This window comes from Python bivittatus, unplaced genomic scaffold (assembly GCF_059951505.1).
Source record: "Python bivittatus isolate LINGU-HERP-01145 unplaced genomic scaffold, Pbiv_v1 ctg000200_np1212, whole genome shotgun sequence".
NCBI classification, from domain to species: Eukaryota; Metazoa; Chordata; class Lepidosauria; order Squamata; family Pythonidae; genus Python; species Python bivittatus.
Genome location: NW_028277040.1, coordinates 12,802,981 through 12,828,420, shown reverse-complemented (window position 1 = coordinate 12,828,420; position 25,440 = coordinate 12,802,981). Strand labels below are relative to the sequence as shown.

The window sequence follows — 25,440 nt, the reverse complement described above, 5'->3', positions numbered from 1 at the left end:
CTGGGATACGGCCGCTGTGAAACCTTTTACCCCTGATATATTAATATCATGGTTCTCAGGTCATAACTCTGAATGGGGACATTTAAATGAGGCATACCTCCCTTGTACCTCGAAAGGGCAGCAGTCCAATTTCCATCATATTATCATCGCATTCTTCTGTATCTGTGCATCTAGTTTCAAATTATCATCACAGTTAAGCCATATAAGATTTATTGGTGGCCCTATGTTGGATTTTTGATATTTGATGTATGGTGGCCAACTATAATAACTTGCCTGTGTACTGTTCTTAATTTCAGACACCTTGAGCTCGATTTTCCTTTGTCTTTCTGAACCCAAGTAGTTTTGTAGTGACTTTTCTAGAGGTCCCTAGAAAAAGAATTTTTACAGATCATTTTATTAATACTATTCCACTTAGCACAGATTATTTAATGGCAAGTTTTACTGAGAGGAGACTGACTAAATTCAATAAGGCCAATTAGCCTTTGATAATAGATCCCAGTTGTTTTAGCCAACTATCCTCAGCATAGCTAAATCTGGATATCACCCCATGAACCGAACTTTGATCAGTTTAACTTAAAAATTAACTGATTAATCAGGGCCTTATTTTTCTATTGCGTTGAATAGCTTGCTTGCTTTTTTTAACTCTTTCTGCTGATTTCAATGCTTTATTCATGCAAGATATCTGGCATCACTTCCATGGGAAAACCATAAAGAGAAAGGATGTGCTGGGGAAAAGGCACACAAATCATCAACTACCTTATTTCTCATGAGATGGAATTTATTTGAGAACAATTACATATCTCTCCAAATTCCAAGATTATCATTTCTAGACCACAGTCAAATCGTTGCTTCTGGAAGTTCCCCCAAAGCAAAGACAGTAAAATCAAAAATAGCCCTTAACCTATCAGATAAATATCTAGATTCCCAAGTTAATATAATAAAACATTTTAAAATCTCATTGCTGTATCATCCCACAATTTAGAGTGGGATTGCACCTGATTTGACTATTTCAAATCTTTATATTGTTGTGGAGCCATCCAAAATTCTTGGGTCAAATGTCCTTTTTTCCCTACTTAATAGAATTCTGGACTGCCAGGTTCAGAACATTCTAGATGTTAATATATTATCCTCATTTAATACTATACAAGTTTGCAATCAGAATGTCCACTTCTTACAGGTGCTATTTAATTAATAGTTGTTTTGTCCAAATATGCAAAACATCTGAACTGAGAATATATGCAATGCCACCCTGACCCCTGTATAACCATTCTGATTATGACATTCAAATGGTAAACAAATTCAGCCAATCTAATCCTTAGTGAGAAGTGTGGAACTTTCATGCCTCTGAAAAAGCCATTTGCACTTATCAGCAAGCACCAAGGTTAAAGCAAATCCATTCAACCAATTTTGCCTAGTTTAAGGATTGCAATGCACAAAGATCTCCCAGAAGATGACATATTTTCAGACTTCTGGTAGCTTCTTTGATTTACGGTAATTTACCTTCAGAAAAAAATATTTTTACCCAACTACCATTTTGTTCCATTTGTTCAGCTTTTTCAAAGGCAACATACAGATGTGGGAATTGGTGACAAAAAATATCCTTGGTAAACAGAGATAATGGGAATGTCATAGATATATTAACTGTGATCTAAAAAACAACTCAATCTTAAAGGAAATCAACCCTGATTGCTCATTGGAAGGATCGATAATGAAGCTCAAGCTCAGATATTTTGGTCACCTAATGCGAAGAGAGATCTCTTTGGAGAAGACCCTGATGCTGGGAAAGATTGAAGGCAAAAGGAGAAGAGGACGGCAGAGGATGAGATGGTTAGATAGCATCACTGAAGCAATGAGCATGAAACTGAGCAAACTCAGGGAGGCAGTGAAGGACAGGAAGGCCTGGCGCAATATGGTTCATGGGGTCACGAAGAGTCGGACACGACTTAACGACTAAACAACAACAACAAAAAACAACCCAAAGGAAAGTTTTAAAAATAATGATGAGGGATCAATGGCAAATCAAGGCATATTTAGGAACCTGAGAACTGTGCACAGTACAGAATTCACTTGCAAAGGAAGAACTTAAAATGAAGAACAGCAATGCAAAGCATCTTCTCATTTTCTAACTTTGAAAAAAGATGGATTTAGAGAAAATACAAACTGTTCCGTGAAGCTTGAGTCTATCTACTGCATTGATACCTCCCATTCCTTGCCCATATTTTCTCTTTCCAGTTCCTCAGCATCCTTCTTGTATTGTGGCAACCAAAACTGGACACAGCTTCAAGTGCAGTCTGACCAGTGTGACATAGAGCAGAAGTAGCACAAAACTGCAGCCTGAGATTGCGTTGACTTTTTGTGGTAGCTGCAACATACTGCTGTCTCAGGCTTAATCTGAGATCCTTGCAGATCCTTCTAACAAGTATTACTGCTGAACCAAATACTGCCTATCTTGTGCCTGTGCGTTGGGGGGGGGGGGGGGGGAGGCGGGCATTCCTATGTAAGGCAAAATCTTACATTACTCACTACTGAACAGCTTTTTGATGGATTTAGGCCCAACGTTCAAGCCTAAAAAGATCCTTTGAACTTTGAGCATGTCTTCTGAGGTAGTAGTAATTTCCCCTCACCCCCCAAGCTTTGCAAATTTGATGGGCATTCCTTCTATCCCCTCCACTAGGTCATCACTACAGGACCTGTTGAATGCTTTAATATTAAGACAGGCTAGGTTGATGGCAGAAGAGACAAAGTTTTTCTGCCACTAGAAGGTAGCCAGTGAGGGCAAGTGTTGGTAAGCAGCTGAGATCATGGACAGGCACCAGGAAGATCCAGGTTCTAGTCCACTCAGCTACAAAAGCCCACTAGGCGACTTTGGTCCTGTCATTTCCTCTCAGCCCAATTTATCCAACAGGGTTGGGTTGTTGTGCGAAAGGAGGAAAGAGTACTATGTATGCTGCCTTGAGAGTGTGAAGAAAACAGGCAAGATATAACACTAATGAATTTTAGACCATATTGTTTTTTTTCCCCAACCACTTAAGGTTTCTGATGCATTTCAATTCCATTTTGGCTTGTTTAAAATAATATTTCGTTTTTGCCTATGTTTTCTTTGATTTTATTGTCTTTTTAAAATGTTTACATTGTTTTGAGGGATCCACACAGTGATTGAGGTGGCATACAATATGATAAATACATAAGCATCTACACTTTTAATAAATAACAAATGTTGCGTGTCTATGCATTTTATAATTATACACTTAGCTTGAGCAGAATGAAGAGCTTATAATTATACACTTAAGCTTGGCTTGAGCAGAATAAAGAGCTTCCCTGTAGCAGAGAATCGTGTGGCCTTAAATCACATTACCATCTTACACAAAACAAATCCTTTCTCAGATTCTTGCCTCTCTGTGTTATTATTTTTAAATGAACATACTCAACCCAAATACAAAATTACCTGTACTGGCATACTGGCTGAAGCCAATACTCTTCTTTCTTCTCTTAAACAGTTTGAAACAACCAGTGCTATATGTAGAGGATTGCTTTGATATTTTGCCTGAAAAACAAGGTTATAGGAACATAAGAAAGATCTAATCCATACCTTGCAGCAAAAGTCGGCCATATACAGTAGAACAGCCATGCGCTCATTACAGAACATTCAGCTCCACTCTTGATATATATGCAATATATTTGATTACATACACGAAGCCAATTATATAAATCATAATATCCCTGTTTACCCATAGTCCTCTCTATCACTTCTTTACTTTCCCTACTTCATTTGAACTGTTTCTCTCAAACTTATGTTTGGTTCTCCAACAAAAGGTAAACGTTCAATATCTGAAGTTTTCCCCATCACTGTATCTGCAGGCTGCAATAAGTTTCACCCACTGAGTTAATCCTTCATAAAACGCTTACATGCTGCTCATAAGATATTAATTCCTTTAAGGGAGTACAGCTGGGACATTTTACCAATAACTTGGGTGATTGTTGTGTGCATCAATAAGATATTAATTTCTGGCTTTCCTTTAAATCTTCTTTATACAGGTGAAACTCGAAAAATTAGAATATCGTGCAAATGTTCATTTATGTCATCACAATTATACCAAAGTAAGGCTTGACATATCTCGCTTTGCATGTAATGCGTCTATCTCATATATTGGTTTCACCTTTTGAGTTGCCTTACTGACATAAATGAACATTTGCACGATATTCTAATTTTTTGAGTTTCACCTGTATGTTTTCTCTTATCCTCTCTTATCCTAATCTTCCTCTCCACCAATTCTCCCAATCAGAAACTAATTAATAGAAAGGTCTCTGACAGGCACAGAATATCTTCTTTAACGTAAGAACATAGGTGGTGCCCTGCTGGATCAGATGCTTGGCCCATCTAGTCCATCAGTCTGTTCTCACAGTGGCCAACCAACTGTACAAGGAAGCCCACTAGTCTTCCAGCAGATGGCCTTCAGAGGCAGTCCTGCTGCCATCAAAGCTAGCAGCTATTGATCCCCAGCAGAAGAGCATGAATTGTCCTCATGTATTTAAGATTAAGGATTATGGCTTTTAGTTTTGGCCTCCAAGTTACAGAGAAGAAATGTAACGCTGAAAAAGTTTCAGACGGACCAGAGAGAATCTGATTTTGCACATCATGGTAAATGCACACATTACTCAATATATAACTAGAGTTATCTCTGTAACCCTTGCCAGGCAGAAAGCCATACTGCTGTTCCCAAATTTTGCTTGTTGTCATTTCACACCCTGTCAGTCAGAATTCTGCCAAACACCTTCCCAGGCTCAGTTAAGAAACAAAACTCCCCCTGTAATTTTCTGTGTTTGTTTCTGCAATCTTTCTGAAGTCTTCTGCAACCTTTGAGTAAGGGAACAATAATGGCATTTTTCCAATTGCTAGGCAAAGTTAGTCTCCACACACATTCACACAAAGAGCCAGTCTGGCCTAGTGGTTAAGGCTCCAGGCCAGAAACCAGGAGACGGTGAGTTCTAGTCCCGCCTTAGGCCTGAAAGCCGGCTGGGTGACTTTGGGCCAGTCTCTCTCGGCCCAACTCACCTCACAGGGCTGTGGTTGCGGGGAAAATAGGAGGAAGAAGGAGTATTGGTATGTTCGCTACCTTGAATTATTTATAAAGATAATAAAGGCGGGATAAAAAATCTAAAAACAAACAAAACCCACATCCATATTATAACATTTCTGCAGCTACCCTACAACTACATCTGCAGACTTACCATTTGGCAACATTGTAACAGCATTTATTACTTCCTTTTAATCAGTTTTTGTCTTGGTCACTGACACTCATTGTATAGCATTCATTCCAATTTCACACTCCAATACATCACATTACAGTGTTTATATTATGGATATGGATATACTCTGTTAATAACGGATGCATAGTTTGTTTCAGAAATTCTGCACGTTTGTAGCTTGCTTTACATTTCAGAATGTAAGTCTCCCTCAGTAAAGTCCTATTCTGAAACTGGAACACGCAGGTCGCCTTATTATTAAACGCCGCTTTACCCATAGCCATTCAGTAGAAGCTATGATTATGTCACACACATCACGACATTACCCGTATTGCATACATAGCATTATGAGGCGGTTGGTGTCATTTTCTCCCGCCCACCAAAAAAAGGATGCCTGTGTAACTTGGTTTCTCTTTACACCCATGTTTGATTACACAAGTTTATGCTGAAAAATAATAGCCTAAAATTCAGTGGGATCAAATGTTTAAAATTAAGGCATCCTTTCATTCCAATGTTGTACAATGTCAGGCTCGGGCGACAAGCCGGTCAGTTAATTCTGGTTGCAACCAATGGATCAACATTCGGTTGATCCGAAAATAGCAGACCCTGCACCTGTGGGAAAACGCTAGGAAGCAAAAAAGATCATTCCTATGCTGTGGTTGGCACAGATATCCTTACACAAAACCTTATACGGTATAACAAAACGGACTTCAGAGTTAGTGAAAGAGATTTCTTCACAATTCTTTATTAAACTCACCTGAAGAACTTTCCTGATTTTCTTTAGGTTGTGTATCAAGAGGAGATTCTTCTCTTGAGAAACACGCTCTAAATGTTCATCCAGTTTTATCAATAAGTTATGTAACAGCATAGCTGCTGTGGACTCATTGCTATATGCAGACTCCCTTCGCAACAGAAAATAGATAAGAACAAAATACATATATGAAGGCTAGTGATTGTTTTCAAAATCATTTGTTCAAGAGGGTGGCCTACAAGTTAGTTATACAGGTTCTGTTTTATCTGAAGAAAACATTCTGTATATAATATAGCTGGGTAAATACAGGATTAAAAGAGCTAATAAAATTATTTCTAAAAAGCTCTCTTCAGCTTTAAAACAGCACATATGTATTTGAAGATGTAATAGATACATATTGGTACATATAGATAAAAGTAAACCCCTTTTACATTTCTAATTAAATGTTATTAGAAATGTAGCCCTAAAATTAAGTGGGAAAACCTGATTTACTGCTTATGGAAGTTAAAATCTGACCATAAATGTGAGAATATTATCAATATACTGTCTTCTGTGTGTGTAGAGAGTGAAGAAAGGAGAGAGAATTAATTCCAAATTAATCATTGGAATGAATAACAATTGCTCAGATGTAATATATAGGTTTAGAATTTTTAATCTGGATACAGCTCTGTTTACGGATAGGATGACCATACATTTCCTCTAAAAAATCCTTATGGTACATTTTAATAGAACATTTTATAGTTTGGCATATCTATTTATTTCCATACATCCTTCAGTATCAAAGAGAATAATCATAATAGAATGGCATTATACCATACATTTAATCAGTTAACTCACTGACTGAACTTGTAGGTAACAAAATGGCTATAACAGAAAAAAGAGAGCACTAATTATTCGTAAAGATATGGTCATAATTTGTGATATATTTTCCAAATTATGCTTCATGGAGTAGGCTTATTGAAATTATGTAAAGTTATAGTACTATTAATACTGTATGTTTTGTATTATTTGTTCATGTTTATTGAATGTTTACCATTACAGGTAGTCCTCGAGTTATGACCATTCGTTCAGTGACCATTCGAAGTTATGATGGTGTTAAACGAAGGGACTTATGACCGGTCCTCGAAGTTCTAGTCATTGCAGTGCCCCTGCGGTCACACGAACAAAATTTGGGTGCCTGGCAATCAGCTTGCAGTTACAACCAGTTGCAACGTCCCATGGTCATGTGATCACCATTTGCCACCTTTCCTGCCATCTTCCCCCAAACAAAGTCAATGGGAAGCTGGCAAGGAATGTTGCAAATCACTGCGGTAAGTCTCCCCCTCTGCCAGTCTTTCTTCGCTTGTGCCTTCCTTCCCTCCTTCACTCACACATACCCCATGTCCTCTTTCCTTGGCTTCTCTGCGATTGTACACACGCAGACACATACCCTGCACCCTCTTTCCTTGGCCTCTCTGCACTCACACGCACGAGCACACACACGCACCCCTCACTCTCATTCCCCAGCCTTTCTGAGTTCATGCTGCACTTAGCACCCCTTCACCTGACTTGTGTGCGGCCTGCAGTATGCCTCCCAAACCCCCCTGCAGCACCTCTGCACTCCTTACCTGGGACTCCATCCACTTCCTGCTTAACGACCTGCACATCTTGGGTTGCTATGACAACCGGGACCACCTGGATTGCCATCGCTAAGTGATGCGGTCACATGGTGTCACACTTTATGACTGCATCGCTTAGCAATGGCAATCCCGATCCCAATTGCAGTCATAACTTGAGGACTACCTGTAATGCTGGCTAAAACATGTACAGCCACAGATTGTGATGCAAAACATGACAATAGTTTATCTTTGGATAATGAATTAACTGTATTCCCAATAAGAATTTTTTTCCTCCCCATAGAAGCTATATCTATATTCAGTAATAAATATAATGCAATTTGTATCTGCCTATTCAGCAGTCCCCTAACATTCAAGGCAGAAAAAAAAGAAGGTGTCTGAACTTACCAATCCTGGCTTTCAATCCACTGTGCTAAAAGGTGTCGAACTTCCATGGGAAAGATGTCATCATAAATCTGGTCTATCTGCTCTAAAAAACTGGTTTCCAACTGCTGCACTTGATTCCACTGAGACATGCTAAGAAGAAATAAGCTTGCTTTTTGAGATAAGAAACATGACAACCTTCAAAGGTGGATTACAATTCCCAGAATAGCTGGCCAGTATGATCTGCAAAATTGCTGGTTAAGAAAAACTCAGAGAGGACCTAATAGCCACTCTCCTTTTCCAGATGGATGAAACTTGCTAGTTAGAGATAAACGATACAAGTAGTCCTCACTTAACAACTATTTGTTTAGTGACCGTTCAAAGTTACAACGGTGATGAACAAAGAGACTTACAACCAGTCCTTGCACTTACAACCGTTGCAGCACCCCCACAGTCACGTGATCATGAATCGGGCACTTGGCAACCAGTTCGCACTTACAATGGTAGCAGCGTCCCAGGGTCACGTGATTGCCATTTGCGGCCTTCCCAGACGGCTTCCGGCAAGCAAAATCAATGGGGAATTGTGTGACTTTCTTAATGACCACGTGATTCGCTTAATGGCTGCAGCGATTCGCTTAATGACTGCTGCAAAAAAGGTCATAAAATCGGGTGCAAGTCACTTAACAACCGCCCTGCTAAACAACGAATTTTCCAGTCCCTACTGTAATTGTTAAGTGAGAACTACCTGTATGTGCAAAACTTGTATCATGCAGTTTGTTCATATTTTGTCCAAGTTTTATTTGTATTATAGGAGTTACAGTGTTGAATGAACATAGTCTACTACTTTGAAATTAAGAAAGTGTGATTAATTGTTGAGATAGTTTCACAGACTGTGCCATTTTGGCACTGTGTGACGGATATATCTCCTGCCACAGTCTGACAGACGGTAATAGTCCATTGTTTCGGCTTAAGATCTCGACTTTAATTACTTTATCATTCTGCAAGCATTGCTACACATTTAAAAAGAGTGTGTATGTTGTTCAAATGCTTCAGAACTTGCTCCGGGTGGGAATCATGTTTTCCTTTCCCCTCTTTTTCTTAAAGAAAAAACAGTAGTGTACAATTCCTGAAGCATCAATAGTACAAAAATAGTGCAGACTGCATAAAACGTTTCTGAGGCACGCTTTAGCGTTTTCTTGCAGAAATCTCCCATTTAGTATTGGAAGACAATATTAGTTACTAGTCAGAATGTGAATGAAATCCAGTTGGTATTGTTCGATTACAGTATCTGTTTTTTGTTTCATCAACCTCATCCTGTGTAGCTATCAGCTGATGTTCCCCCCTTTGTCTACAGCGAGTGCTACAATTTTTCTTCAGGGCATTTGCACCACATCTTTCCTTTTCTCCAACACCGCCTGGCTGCTGCAGGTGAGAGCAAAGAAGGGCCCGTTGTAAAGAAACGGGAGGGAGCATTGGTCTTCACCAAGGGCATCTGGCTTTGGCATGGTGCAGTTCCATTATCTCAATTTTACCTATATATATATATATATATATATATATATATATATATATATATATATGCTTTCCTATCTCTTGTTACAATATTTTTACAATTCTGCTAATGCAGAATATTTATTCATTTAAACCATTTGTCTGCCACAAATGGCACTGCCTCCAAAACAACCACATGACTCACACTTAAAATACTATTCAAGAGACACATTCCGAAAAGCAACGGAATAAAAGAACAGCGTTCAGAAATATTAATACTGGTGTTGCTTTGGCTTTGTTTTGTTTTGTCCCTTTGAGCCAGCCTTGGACTAGTCTTTCTTGGCAAGATTTCGGAAATGCCTTCTTCTTCCCAGGGCTGAGAGAGAGGGGCTGGCCCAAGGTCACCCAGCTGGCTTGGTGCCTGAGGCCGGAGTACAGCTCGCAGTCTCCCGGTTTCTAGCCTGATCCCTTAACCACGACACCAAAATGGCTCTATCTGTTGAGTAGAGATGAGCAAAACGTTTCAAATTTGATCAGTTTGCCTACCACTATCACTGTGCATTTTCCCTCTCCATCTGGAGAGGGTTTGTGAACAACCTGGTGCCCAGTCCTGGCTATTTCTAAAATCTTCATCTTTGTGAAACTGGAGTAGGTCAGGTTGAAAGAAAAATAGATAGTTTGCTGGTAAGTATATGAGGCTTGGTGCCTCAGACGGGACTAGAACTCACAGGGTCCCGGTTTCTGGCCTGGTGCCTTCACCACTACACCAGACTGGCTCTCTGATATTGTTTTTAACAATTTTAAATGTTCTTGATAAATTACAAAAAGGAAGCTTAGGATCACAGAATCTTAAGAACTGGAAGGTGCCAGAGCCTTTCTGACAGATGACCTTCCAGCCTTTATTTGAAGACCCCTACACAGGAGAACTCACTACATGAGTTCTAATCCCACCTTAGGCACGAAAGCCAGCTAGGTGACTTTGGGTCATTCATTCTCTCTCAGCACAACCCACATCACAGGGTTGTTGTGGGGGGAAATAGGAGGCACGAACATTAGGTATGTACACTGCCTTGAGTGGACCAAAAATAAAGGCAGAATAAAAATCTAATAAATAAATAAATCATGTCACATGTTTATTTAGGATGGGTGGCCATATAGATTTTCTAAATGAATGAATGGATTTTCACTGCAGTATATGCCACCCCCTGTCTGTTGGCTGCTCTTGGGCTATTTTTACCCAGAATTTTAGTGGAATAACACTAAACCCATACGTAGATTCAGGCTGGTTGAACAGATGACAAGCATACAATAGGATTCAAGTTTACAGTGGGAGGGAGATTTGCATGGGGCATACAATGGAATTTGGTGACACTGTGACCTGGCAGTGAAAAAGTTGTCTCTCCCGACTTTCTCTTGCCACACTGATCCCTAGGAGTCAGATCATTCTGACTCCCGTTGGCCACTTTAGGAATAGGAGGGGCAGTTTCAAAAGTACCAGGATGATCTGACCCCTAGGGATCACCAGACTGTGGCACAGACTGGATGATCAGTAAAGCATATCAGATTTCAGTCTCAGGAAAACCGCCATGACTTGTTCCCTGCTTCAAGGTAAAAGCACTACATTAACACTAGAACAGCTGGACAGATCCTAATCCCCAACCACATCAGCAACCAGACCCCGGGTGAACTCTGTCAATTTATATCCGTGGCCAAAATTGTGTTGGGAAAAGAGGGAAAATGCAACTTTAAAACTGGAACAGCTAAGGATGACTTTAAGTTCCCTCTGATATTGGCTAGGGATAATATGAAGGCAACATCATGAGGACATAGCACGAAAAAAAGAAGTTGTTGGGGCATATTTGTGCTGTGATTAGGTGCAAATGGGAAAAAGCCCACTCTTCTTTGTCCCAACTAAATGGATGTTAGGGATGGCTGAGATAGGGTTTCCCAAGATGATTTAAATTGATGAGCAGGTTCATACAGAAGATAACAGCTGTTCAAATGCTCTGAGTCTAAATCATTCATGGTCTATAAGGCAATCACCAACAGTATGAATTTTTTCTGGTAACAAACCGGATGCCAGTACAGCTTTCCAAACAGAAGACTGATATGCTCCCTGTGCACTGGATTCGGGACCAGGTGAGTTTTCAAATATTCTTCAAAGCCAGCTTTATGTGCAGAGCACTGAAGTAATCCAGGCGTGCTGTAATTAAAACATCTCTCTCCCTGGCCAGGTCTGGATTCTCAAGAATGAATGTAGTTTGTGTTCACCAGCTTCAGCTCTGCAAAGCACCCCTGGCCACTGCTGAAATCTGAGTATTCAAGGTTAAGATCAGATTCAAAATGACAGGCCTGTGTTGAAGAGGGTTCAGCATTTCCACATACAGGCAGAGCCCTAATTCCTGGGTCACCTCTATTGATGAAGAACATGTTTGTCTTATTAGCATTCAGATTCAGTTTGTTAGCCCATGCCCAATGTTTCCTTCTCCAACCAATGATTAGGGACCCTAACAGCCTCATTGGAATGTGATGGAAAGAAGAGGCGGAGTTCATCCGCATATTGGTGACACAAAACCCCCAGTCCTGGAACAATCTATCATAGCAGTTTCATGTAATTATGAACTATTATGGAGGACAAAATAAAACCTTGGAATTCATAGATCAAGGGCCAATGGTTGAACATGCAACTGCCAGCATCACTTTTTACGAGGGCTTGGTGCCACCATAATACTAAGGAATTCTGGGAGTTGAAGTCCACTCATCTTAAAGTGGCCAAGTTTGGACAACACTGCCCTAGGCCATGAACTGTGGGATCATTCATCAAGGCTGTCTCAGTCCTGAAAGCATCTTAATACTGGATTGTAATTGCTCTAAATGCCTCTGTGAAGCAACCTCTTTGCTTCAGTGTTGTGTACTGTGTTGTGGAGACAATATGATTCACTTCACAGAAGCGGGGGAGGGGAAAATCTAAATCTAAAAAAGAAGCAAAGAGGCCATCCAAATGCCTCAATGAAGTAATTCAGAGGGCCGTAAATTGCTTCAGGCCAGTACTGCAAGAGAAAGATTCTTTCAGCTCTTTCTCCCAAACCTGGCTAAAGTACTTTCAGAGCGGGCAGCTTTGTGATTGTTCACAGTGCACATGGAAGCCTCCCAGCCTGGAAGACCTTTAGTGAGTTGCCTGGAGGAAGCAAGCAGTCCATTCTCTGCAGTAACCTGGACAATGTGGCAGGCTGGCTACCTTCAGCACAGATTGTGAGCAATCTTATAGCTTCTAACACAGCTGCCCATCCTGTAAAGCCTTCAGCTAGCGCTGTAGAAGAATGCCAAGAGAGACTCTGAAGAAACACAGTCACTTTGCTCTTAGAAGCAGGGAGATCACGCCGCTTCACGAAGCAGCTTCAAGGATCTTCAGTGAAGAGAAGCACCCCTCTGAAACTTCAGATAGCCCTACTAATCAATCCATTCCATCCTGAAACAGGTTGAGCTGAGAAGCCATTAAGTGTGCAAGAATTTTGTCTATCAATGAAATATCAGAGAGTGAATGGAATACTCCAGTACAGGACTAAAGGATTTGTTCAAACAGTGGTTTTATCCCAGACTCTAACTTGCAGGAAACGACCTCTTCCACTTGGTGTGTCCACTACTAGCTGCTCCCATTAGATAGGATGAGCAAGAGTCAAATGCATATGTAGCTGCCATCCTATTGCCCCAAACCCTCAAGCCGCATAAGCTGAAATTCATCCAGTTTAACTAGACAAGCAGGAGCTAAAGGTATACTTCCTAATATTGTTCTAATAGTAGCATCCAAGTCAAAATGGAAATGAAGATTTTAGAAACCAGTCATAGTAGGATGCTAAACACAGACCAGCGCTGCTGGCTTTCATGGAGTAATTCCTGTGATAATAGAAAAATAAACTTTTTGCCACTATCACTGTCACTGAATAGGTGCTAATACATATTTGATCATATTCATCCCAATTTTTCCAGCCCTATCACTCTAGCTATCTTCCTTCCTAATTCCATACTTTGACTATGATTTCAACAGAACTAACAGCACGGAAGGCACAAACATTTCCAAAAGTCATTAGAAAGCCATTTGGATGGATTAGCCTCCCAGGGCAGACCATCCTGCCTCTGAAAATGCCACAAAGCCTAAACCTGACTAAAATGCTTTCAGATGGAAAACACATATGCCTACAAATCAAGAGATAATATACAGTTATTCTAAATTTCATTTCTTAACAGATTTTCTTCCAGAGGAGGAAATGGTGGACTGTAGACAGCCTCATGAAAAGCAGAGCTGACAACCATGGTGAAGAAGAACGAGGTGGTGAGCAGACTGGCTTTTTGAACCTCCCTGGACAAGGAGAGGACTTGAGATTGCCCACAAGTACCCCAGACAATTGCTCCTCATGAGGAGATCGCAAGATAGCAGTCTCCAGCAGGTTTAGAGCTCTGGGAGACGAGGGAATAGCCATCTTTTCACTTTTTGTGAGATGGGCGATATCTAAATTTGAAATATATATATATATATATATATATATATATATATATATATATATAAATAAATAAATAAATAAATAAATAAATCTTGCTCAAACCACAGTCGGCGCCTTTGAAAGGGCACTAAGTTTGCATACTTCCTTTTCTAATCACTTTCAGAAATTGCTTGTTAACTGCTTTTCAGCTATTAGAAACCTTTGACAGCACCAGGTGAGTTTCTCATCCTTAGCAAAAGAAAGTTTTAACTACAAATTTAAGAACTTAAAAAAAGGGGGGAATAAACAGCAAAAGGGTGACTAAAACTTTGATTTTAGAAAGTTGCAAACAGACTAAGGGTCCAGATAAATTTGAAATAAGATTTTGGAATTAATTATAAAGAATCCTTCCTGAGGGAAAATGCTTTTGTTTTGAATTTTAAAAAAAACATAATAAAATAAGATTTTAAAAATTAGACACTAGAGGGAACTAAAGATTACAATTAAAGGAGAAGAATACATAAACTCGGCTTACAATTACAGAATGGGGCAAACCATTCTAACATTGGACATATTGAAGGACATTTTTGAAAAATGGATTCAGAAGCTAATATTATTAGTGTCAACAGAGACATCTGCCTCTGTGAAGAGACTGTGCAGAGACTGTGAAGAGACATCTTATGGAAGAGGAACAAGTTTTACCTGAGAAGATTGAGACTGAGTTGAAAGTGGATTTACAAATGACAGGCTATAAGAATGACATGGAAAAAGATGTTATACTGGGCATACAAAAGAAACTGGCTGATGTCTTAATAATTAAAAGGGATATACAAACAATAAACCAAGGGAGTGACCTGGATAATTTTCCTATACTGGATTTACAAAAGAGGCCTGTTAAGGTTTTGAAGAATCTTGTGAGAAGGGACAAAGAAAAAATGAAAAGAAATCAAGTTCTATGATATTATTTGAAGGGAATAAAGATCAAGATTGTTAGAAGTAAAAGGAAGGAATATGAATATTTGATCAAGGTTAACATAGATATATTTTTATTTCTGGAAATCCTTAATGGACTTTTGCTAACACCAGATCTGCAATGACAATGCTTTATGTATTTATTTATAGGTAAGAGATGGGATTTGGGAAAAAGAGATCATTTGTTGTATTCTAAGAGGAAGTAATAAGTTACTAAAATTTTGTACTTGTGATGAATTGGGAGGTTTCTATCTATTTCTTTTCTTTTTCTTTACTATATTTCTCTATTTCTCTATTTTTCCCTTTTTTTCTTTTTTTCTTCTACTCTTTCTATTCTTCTATCTTTCTTTTAGTTTGTATTAGTTTTTACTATTGTAATTATAATCCTTAATAAAATGACTATATATATATAAAACAATTCTTGGTAAAATAAAAGGGTAGAAGAATTATTAGGGAAACAGGATATTGGCATAGTTGTTTGGACCCTCTGCAAATGTACTGTGAATTAAGCAGAGACTGTCTAATATAAATGTCATATGGAAGCTTTTTAACATTCTAAATTAAGGATGTAAATCCATGAAAGTTTCCTTCCTTCCTCCCCCCCCCCTTTTTTGTTACTATCCCTCCATAAGATAGAAATCTGTAAGATTTGGGGCAACTCTCCAACCACTCCAGTGAGATTTTAGGGAAGAGCAGATAGCTGCAAGGGATAGGAAACTTTCACAAATTTCCTTTTAATCATTAAACACATCTCTATATTTGACACCCATATGCAGTAGCTTTTTTTAAGGTCTCTTAACTCAGGTAACATGTTTTTTTTGTTGAAATAGATAAGTATTGGACAAGGCTGCAAAATCCACTGCGGCATTTGATGGACTCCAAGTTTGCTATTTGGGCTGGCAGAATCATTGTGAAAATTATATGGATTAACATAGAAAGGCTATAGTACTTAATTCATTGTGATTACAAGTCTCATGGCCCAGTAAGGAGTTTAAAACTTAAAACTAAAAAGAGATCTCAAATTAATTAGTTGCTTTAAGCTTAATAGTTTAATAAGGGTACTTATAGATACTCCACATGAATCTATATCATCTCTGACTGACACACACCCATGCTCACAAACTACAAAGGATCATGTTGAACTTGGAAAAGAACTACAGTATTATTTTATCTATAAGAAAATACATGCAAAGTACTGGCCAACCAAAAGAGCTGAAATTATGAACACATTTACTGAGTATGCCCCACTAAATACTGCATATATTACTTTGGAGTAAAGAATGCATAAAGTCACATGAAATATGAATACTTGACATGCCATGTGCAAAAGTAAACCATGCTATATAGAAGTAAACTCCGCTAAAGTCAGTGGGATTTAGTCCCAGATGAGCATACACAGAATCACAGCCTTAATTTTTTTTTTATTATATAGTTAATACTTGTGATTGTTTTACACTACTCTGCACAGTACAAATGTATTGCAAGGAGAAGCTTGATGTTTTTCTGAACAAATCATTTTTATTATGACATATCCTATAGTGAACCAAGCCATCCACAAAAATACCTGTCATTATAACTCTGTGAGGATGTACAACTCTATTAAAATATGTACTGAAATGGTTTTTGCCCAGATTAGGAGGTAATCTTGCAATTTTAGTTTTAAGAATGCCATGCAACCAATTTTCCCCTCCACTCCATCAACTATCATCACTAAAAGTTTACCTTGTAAAAGAAAAAAGAGAGAGAGAGGAGATGTGACAGGGGTCGATAAGTATTTAAAGGGCTATTGCCCTTGTATAGAGCAGGGTGGACCTGTTCTGTGTTGTAACCAAGCATAGGACAGAGTCCAATGAGTTGAAATTAAAAAGAAGGAAATTCAGGCTGAAGATTAAGAGAGATTTCTTGATAGTAAGAGCTGTTAAGCAATGGATCAGTCTGTCCAGAATTCTTGCTGAAGGTTTTAGAAAATGAATTAGATCATCACCTGTTGGGGATGATTTAGCGGATTCCTGCACTGAGCTGTGCTTGGACCAGATAACCCATAAGAATCCTTCCAATTCAGGCATGCTACGAGTGATGCGAGTCTAACCTCTAACCGTATCACACTAGATCTGGCATCTCTCACCCCTAGCATGGGCTAAGCTAACTGCAGCTCAACACATCTGAAATCTGCCAGAAATAAGTCCTACCCTCTGTTCTATGGAGTTTATTTCCAAGGAACACCCAAAGATTAACTAGAAATTAAATCCCATTGAACGTGGGATAATTATTTCTAAATAACCACGTACAGGATTGTCCTGCGAACTACCTGGTGCTTTTAGAAAATGGAGAGAAAACGGTCCACAGCAGAACAAATTACCTTGGGGAATATTAAACCCAGAAGGCTGGCTTACTGCATGGATTTTGTAGTGCTCAGGCAGCGGAAACCCTGAACGAATGCGTGTGTGGGCAAGAACACCGATTTCCTTCCAGCCGTGCGTGCTTGGTTTGGCTTCAGTCGGAGACGCCGCTTCTGCTTTGCAAGAGTTCCCCCCACCCCCGCCTGCCCGGTCTTACCTGGGAATTAACTCCGCTGCACCGACTGCGCGCTCCCAAAGGGATGGCAGAGAGCCTGTCGTCCTCGCCCCTCCCGGCCCCTTCACTCACTTGCGGCTCCAGGTGCGAAGCGACACCGCCCGCAGAAGCTTCAGTTCCTCTATAAGGTGGGCGCGCGCCCTCGACTCGGGGAACTTTCCTGCGGGCAACGTCACCGAGGGGAGGAAGCGGGAGGGGGGAGGAGGAGGAGAGCGCGCGAGGCGGGAGAAAACAGGGGAGTTCCCCTCGGCCTTTGCCGGAGTCTCTGTTGCATTTAAGCGATACTTCCTCTGGAGCTTCTGGGGCTGTTTTTCTCATCTGCCTCGCCTTCCTCGCGCATACGTACACTCCGCATCTGGGTTTCCTCGGTGTAATCGCATGCAGGCTGATAAGGCATACAGGGACCTAGGAGAAAGCCGCACTGCCTTTCCAAGGTTGCCCTTCCCCTCCCCAAGTTATACTGTCCTCAGATTGCTGAAAGAGGTGGGAAATGCCACTTTGGGTCCAAGTCTGCTCTGAAAACTGTAGCTGTCAGCAGCGAGAAGCCCTCCCCTCCCCGGGTGGAGAGAGACCTGTTGGGGCTACTGGGTGAGGGGAAGAAGTTCGGCTGATATCCTAAAGGAACTACTCTCTAAGGCTCTTTTGGACACTGCAGAGCAACCAACCTTGGGAAGATGCCCTTCAGCCAGACAGGCAGGAAACCAAATGACACCCCTGTCCCTCTGTAGGCACAGAAGCCCAGTCGACTGGCAGTTGAACTTTCTGGACAAGGCGTAAAGTACACAAGCTAGGTGTGCCTACACTTCATTAACAACTCCTGTGCCCCAGCATCTCTAGGGCCCAGGGCTAACTCCCTGCACTGCATGGCAGGACTGGCTGTGGAAGTGTAGTGCTTAAGCTCTTCCTTCCCTTTCTTTTCCACACTCCTGGGTTCAAAAGCAGATCGTTTGTTCAGGTACTATATAATTGTGTTGCTCTGGGCAATTTTGAGAGGGAGATAGTGTAAAAATGAAATAACAATAACTCTTAGTCTTTTACTCAACTTGATATTCAAAATAGATTCGTCTAGAGCTGGAATTTGGGGTGTTGAAGCTCAGGGGCATCAAGCTGCTTTATATAATATGCAGCGCATATCAGTATAACAGATTTAGCCATTTTTCTTTTATACTTTCCATGATAACACAATTCAGCACAATCAGTTTGATATTCTGTGGCAACGTGTCTTTTTAAAAATAATTTAGAAGCATTGTATGATTTATCAGGAACAGGGTCTCTCTGCTTTAGAGTAGGAACACAAAAAAGGTTTTTGTTAATTTTTGTTATCTTTTTTTCTAATTATTGCATAAGCTTAACCAGAAGTCACACAACAATAAAGATACAACCAGGATAAAAAATAAAACATAATAAAAAATATTGTGAAGAGGAACTTTCAGTAACACATTCTCCCCTTCCCATTCCATCCATTTCCCCCCAACCACTGACTCTTACTTAAATAGGCTTTGACATTAAACACTGAAGATTATTGCTTATATCTGTTTAAATTGTTTAATCTGTTATTTTTAATTGGTCTTTTAATTCTTTTTCTAAAAAACATATTCCAAACATCTAAATTTGCCTTGTTGTGTAATGCTTCGGACATAACGGAGCAATTCTTGCTTAAACTTGGTTAAGCTTCTGTTATGAACATATGCAGCCAGTTTTGGTCTCTCATTTTGGTCTCTCATTCTTATATTGTTGGCAGTTTCCCTTTGCCAATGTGTGCCAGATTTGTTCATGTCTCTGTCAGGATATATCCTAGTAAATTGTGATACTTTTGGTTTATGCTGCCTAGAATTATTCCTAATAAAAATATTTGTGGTTTCAATTCAGATTTTATTTTTAAAAATTTCTGAATGTTTTAGTGTATTTCCTTCCAATACTTTTTATGTGACCATCACATGTGTTAAAATGTTCCTTCTTTATTTTGCCATTTCCAACATTTATTATTATATGGTTTGTCCATCTTGGTAATCATTGATGGAATTATATACCATCTGTAAAACATTTTGAACCCATTTTCCCTCAAATTACAGCTTGGAGTAAATTTTATTGATTTTTTCCCCATAGTTCTTCCCATTGCTCCACTGTAATTACTTTTTCGAAGTTCTGTATCCATTTTGTCATGCAGTTTTTTTATTTGTTCTATCTATGCCAATAGATGACCTTGATTCTGTATAAGTGTTTCAAATTGTGTCATCTTTCTCAAAGTCCCTCCTTCTTTCTTGAGGTCACTTTTTATACTTCCGGCAATTTCTAAATACATTAACCATGGTAAACTCCTACTTTAGCTGAGCTATTCTTGCTGTGTTGTTAGTCTGGGTCTGGATGTAGTATAATAGCAAAGGTAATTAAATCTTTGTTGCTGTAGTTATCCTTGAAATAAAAAGCATTTGTTGGTGATCCTACTTAGGGAGACATGAGTGTAAAGTATAAGTGGACTCTGTGAGAAATTAATTGTGTAGCAGGTTGGGGAAAAATTGACTTGTTATACTTTGGACCTCACTTAACTTGACATTGGTTATCTACTTGCCAAGGCCTGGACCAGAACTGCATCTTTCCTTATATGGGTCATCTGATACCTGAGAGAAGAGGAGCAAGGGGTCTTCCAGATAGCCAGATTCAAGGGCTTCCACTGGTTGTTGAACCAACAGAAAAATATGCTGCCATCACCTGTGCTACTCTCACTCCCAGCCCCTAATCTGGAGAAGGGTGCTGCCCTTATGTACTTATTGCAGGCCAAATTAAGGGACTGGTAGGATCCCCTGCTTTGTTTCTCCTCCTACCTGCTAGCAGAAAAAACAGCCATTTTCCTAATATGGAATGAGCAGGTTGGACAACTGTAGGTGGTTGCTTAAGATGGTAGGTTTAGCCGCATATCAAATTGCCCAATTAGCAGATTGCAGGTATGGGGGGCATGAGTGAAGTGCACCCTATGCTCACTTGGTGCAATCCTGTCAGCCCTTTGAGGTAGTCCAGACAGGAAACCAAAACCATGATACTAACACTACCCTTATTGTAAGGTTATAGTAACAGAATCTTGCAAGTCTGAAAGTATTTCTCCCCTCCTTTACTTTTACTTTCCAGAAAACTAGGGAGGGTCCCTTCTGTGACACCTTCTCCACCCCCATTCCTTCTGTGAGCTGTGATATCTTTTTTCAGACTGTGGCCCTGGCTGTGGCTCTTCTTCCTGTCTCCCAAGGTTACTCTCACAGCCCATCACAAATCCCTCATCTGTGCTTATAACCAATTTGCCATTTCTGATCGAGGATCTAGTGATCTTCTGAAAGAATGATGGTCTACCACCTATCAAGTTGGCTAATTAACACATTGCAGTTATGAAGGACTGTGTGTGGTGAAATTAGAGGGAGTGCCTCCGTGCAGTGCAATGTCTCCTCCATGCCTGTGACCAACAAGCCAGACTATTTCTGAACACAAGCATAACAAGAGTGAGGGAGCATTAAACCCCTGTTCCAAAACAGACTGGCTGACAGGTAACAGGCATGAAGGAGGAATAAAAGTAAAACAGGACAATAACGAGCTAGCTGTGTCCTCATCAAGTGCTGCAAGAGAATCGTCTGTCTGGCACCAAGTGACCAAGAAACCCAGTTTTGATCTCATGGCTGATAATACCTGGTGATGCCATTGAAACTTGAAAGGAATATGCAGTATGATGCCATTCACCCCACTGAAGTAATAAAATTTATTTAAAATATAGTACTGCATAACCCTTACCAGTAGCAACAGTGCAAAGCCTATTTTACACCTACTAGTAACAAAACTAGCAACACTTGATGACGAAGTGGAAGAGCCTAGCTCTCTTATGTGTAACAAAGAACGAGCTCTCTCTCAAGAGAGAGTTTAAAAACAGATCTAGTGCTCTTTCATAAGAGTGGCAAACCCGAGTTTACAAGGAACCTGTATAAGACCTGCAAGCACTATGGAAAACATTGGTCATTATGCAGATTGTGTGGGGAGAAAAGGGAAATGCTACTTTAAAATGGGAACAGCTAAGGACATCTTTAAACTGCCTCAGTTGTGGGTTGGGGATGAGACAAAGGCATTATCATGAGGAGAAGGGGGGGAAGTAGTTATAGGGGCATGGTCATGCCACAGTTTGATAACACTCAAGGGCAGAGAATGAGAGATTGAGTCACCAGAAGGCTAGTGGTGCGGTGAGATGGCTAGAAGTCCTACTTTTCCCCCACCAGAAAGTCTTGGATTGTCATACTGATTTCCCCTTCACTTGGTGGCATTCTTAGTGAATATCAAATTAATCCCAAATTAGTTAATACTTATCCATTATATGATCATTTATATCATTAAGACATTGGGCAAGATGAGAGAAGAAATTCACCCCCGCTCTATCTAGCTGGGCATCTTCACAGCACCCTCGCTAGTCAGATGAATGGGGAGAGCACTGAGGCATTCCAGGGCTATAGGATAGAGTGGAAGTAAAAAAAAGAATTCTGGAAGAAGAGAATGGCAAACCCCTTCCTAGTGTTGCCAGGAGAACAAACAGGCCCCCAGCAAAAGGGATTGCCATCTTTCGTAGCGTTGTTTCTATTCTGGATTCCACATTTTAAGGAGGTTGTAGCGCTGACACACTGCAGCATCTCTAGAAATGGCAGTTACAAGTGGTGAGGGCTCTGGAAACAAAGTAATAGGAAGAATGGTCAAAGAAATGGGCATGTGCAGCCTGAAGAAAAGTAAACTAAAGGAGATATGATAAGGGTCTTTGAAAACTTATAGCCTATCTTATGGAAGTTGGAATACCATAGTTCTTGGTTAATAAAGAAGCCAGATTAGAACCAATGAGAGCAGATTTTGTTGAAGAATAGAAGAAAGTTCCTAACTTTTGCCAAGGATGTGAGTTAGAGCAGATGATCTCCAAGACCCTTTTCAACCTTGCGTTATACAACTTCTTGTAATGCCTAAGACACCATGGAAGACTTCATTCTGCCATGTAACCTCAGTATTGGAAATACTGACATTTGGTGGGTTACTTGGACTCAAAGATCCTATGACTCATGGTAGGAGAAAACATCATATCCATTAAATATTCTCAGGAATTCTGGTCATATGCTTCATAGCCAGTTGAGGGATCTCTTTCTGGTAGAATAAAATTCCATGTGCCCTGGGTTAATGTGTCCCAAGAGATGAAGGCTGTGATTAGTGATGATGACACTGATGTCAGTCTGAACCATTATTTGAAATAGCCCTGTGTAGCATGGAAGGAACTTCAGAATTAGAATTTGGAGTAGAAGCATGGTTTGAAGCCCCAGTTTAAGACTTTGCTGTGAACCAAGTTGCTAGTAATCAAATGCCTTGGAAGAAATATGTATCTTTTAGTACCCATGCTAGAGTATACTGACAATTTTTATCCTTATACCGTATTCTTTTTGGTAGTTAGATATATGTATGGTAACTATTTAAAAAGTTCAAAAGTAATAATGTTCTGTTGCATTTTATGAATGAAATGACCATAAGCATTTAATATGTTGATGTGAGACAGGGAACTGACTTGACAAGGAATAGAATAGGTTAGAACGAAGGCTGCAGATTGTTATTTTTTAAATATATATTTTTTAATCTGTTGAGCTTGCTATGAACATAAACTACCAGCAGAGGGCTCACAGCACCATTACTCTAACACCATACAGTACAGTCGTTTCTATACTAACTCTTCCAATCGCTCTGCCGGGAAAACTGCAGGGACTAGTCCAGGCAGTCACCGGGAGTCAACGCTGACGCAAAGGCACACACACAGAGGCGAACATTCTTAAGACCTAACCTGTCAGACTGGGCATCTCGTTCTACTGAGATGTTTAGTCCTTTTGCTTCATTGCATTTGACTGAAGACTGGCAGTTCTGCTTGTGTGTTCTGCTCTTCCCTTTTTCTCATATAGGTTCTTTTGGGATTTGGGGAGGGCAGTCGTGTCCCACCTATAAGTCTGTGTATCACTAGTGGCATGCAAACCACTGCTTATTATAACAGCAGTAGTAACAGTATTTTATATGCTGTGCAATTACACCTAGGGACACTGCAAGCCAAACAATAAAAATCACAATACAGTGTAAACCAATTATCAACAATGTAACAGTGTGATAATCAGTTTAGAGACATTATCAAATCCCAGGATTACTCTATTCGACCACTGATCCCTCCTACTGAAGCATACAGTATAAGAAGCCACATAGCTGTTTATGTTATCAGAAATGAACTAAGGTCCAGGCAAAAGATGAACGATGAAGCCAGACCTTGAATTAAACCCATTTTATTAACTCCTTTCATTCACAAAAAAAGTGGGAGGACTATGAAGATTGATTGGACTGCTATATCATTTCAGATGGCAGGCTGAAATGATACAGCAATATTGTTTAACATTCTGACGTTTTTTAATGTTCTCTTATATAAAAAAATTCTGTAAAGAAAAATCTGGCACATTAAGGGAAATTCATCCAATCCACTCATTTCTTTCCACGCTAGTTCCTACTGAGGGGCAAACACAGGAGAGCTTTGAAACTGATTACAAATGCCATTAGTTGGAAATGCTGCAGGTTCACACAAGTCCGAATGAGCAGATCTTGTCATAGAATACTTTGGAGTACTGGAGTACCAAAGTCTGGGAGCTCACTCCATCTCATGAGTATAAAAAGGAAAGCCCAACAATACGTGGATAGAGCTAATAGTGCTGGCCTTTCCCAACCAATATAATTATCTTTTGTTTAACCTAAGTCTAAATGTTATTTTATTTCACCCCATCCTTCACAAACTAATGTTTATAATACTAATAAATAACCAAATCAAGGACAGAGTATATTAAAAATACTAGTTTGTCTAGGAAAGGGACTTGCTTTACTTTTTCTAGCTTTTTGGTGATACCAAGACAAGAGTGAGTCATGGCTATCCACAGGGACAAAGTCAAAATTGCAATTGCAAGATTGTGAGTGTGGCAGTGGGATTGAAACACATACCTCTTTTGTATAAATATGCATGGGGCATTGGTGCATATACCAAAGGGCCGAGCGAATGTGATGACACCCCACCCTCCATCACGCAGGTTAGGACTGCTGCTGAAAAACAGTTCTGTGTCTACCTTTGAGAGACAGTTCAGTAGTAAAAGCTGTTCACTAAAGCTTCTTTGCCATCTAAAGAAAAGGGGAACAATCTTTTTTCCCCAGAGATTTTTGGATCAGCTGTTGCTGATAAATTTGTTGTTCCAGAAGCATCAGAATTCAAGGAATAACATTCTTTTTATTTTCTGTTTTTGTTTTTACTTTTCTACTTACGAGAGGAGGATAGATTGAAATGGCTTGAAGACGCAGTTTCTGTAGCCTAATTCCAGTATGCCTCATCCTGGAGTCCTAGTGGATTTTTGGTTAATTTTTTTAGATTTTGTTCTGTATTTCTTTTTTGGCTTTTTTAAATAAAAAATTATACATAAATACTTTTACTTTTTTGTTATTCTTTTGTCTGTGTGTTTTGGTTCTTTAACACTTATGTCAGCCATTTTTTAATTGTTCTTGATCAAGGAAATATTGGGGTGTGCATATAATTTTTAAATTAATTTTAGTCTAAGATTGTTCCTATTTGTTTTGTGGCACATAAAAGCTGTTATATGTCCAAAAGGAGGCAGATATTTACCTGGGAGAACTTAAATCCTGAACTTGCTTTTTTACAAGAAGCTTAGATTCTTCCATAAGAGAAAGTTCTCTTACCTCTTGGGTGTGTGTGTGTGTGTGTGGGGGGGGTGATTGGTTAAGTATTACAACTAGAAATTTAAAATCTGATAAAGATGAAGTAACTTTTATTAACAAGTGTTCAATGTTTCTTGAAGGAACAAGAAATAAATAATCTAGAGTAATATTTTAATGTTAACATATTTTTAAATTATTTTTATAATTATTATGG

The 25,440-nt window shown here is 39.6% G+C and overlaps 1 protein-coding gene across 1 annotated transcript in view; it reads right to left on the bottom strand.

Annotated features, from left to right (window-relative positions):
* Positions 1 to 9,456, bottom strand: part of STAT4 (signal transducer and activator of transcription 4) — a 44,956-nt gene extending 35,500 nt beyond the window's left edge. Inside the window, exons 1-4 of the mRNA XM_007420390.3 lie at positions 7,999 to 9,456; positions 6,002 to 6,146; positions 3,446 to 3,544; positions 274 to 366 (exon numbers count right to left, since the gene is read on the bottom strand). Of these exons, the coding sequence (XP_007420452.1) occupies positions 274 to 366; positions 3,446 to 3,544; positions 6,002 to 6,146; positions 7,999 to 8,126 (465 nt within the window). The 5' untranslated portion in view covers positions 8,127 to 9,456. The remainder of the gene's footprint in view (positions 1 to 273; positions 367 to 3,445; positions 3,545 to 6,001; positions 6,147 to 7,998) is intronic.
* Positions 9,457 to 25,440: the final 15,984 nt, after the last annotated feature.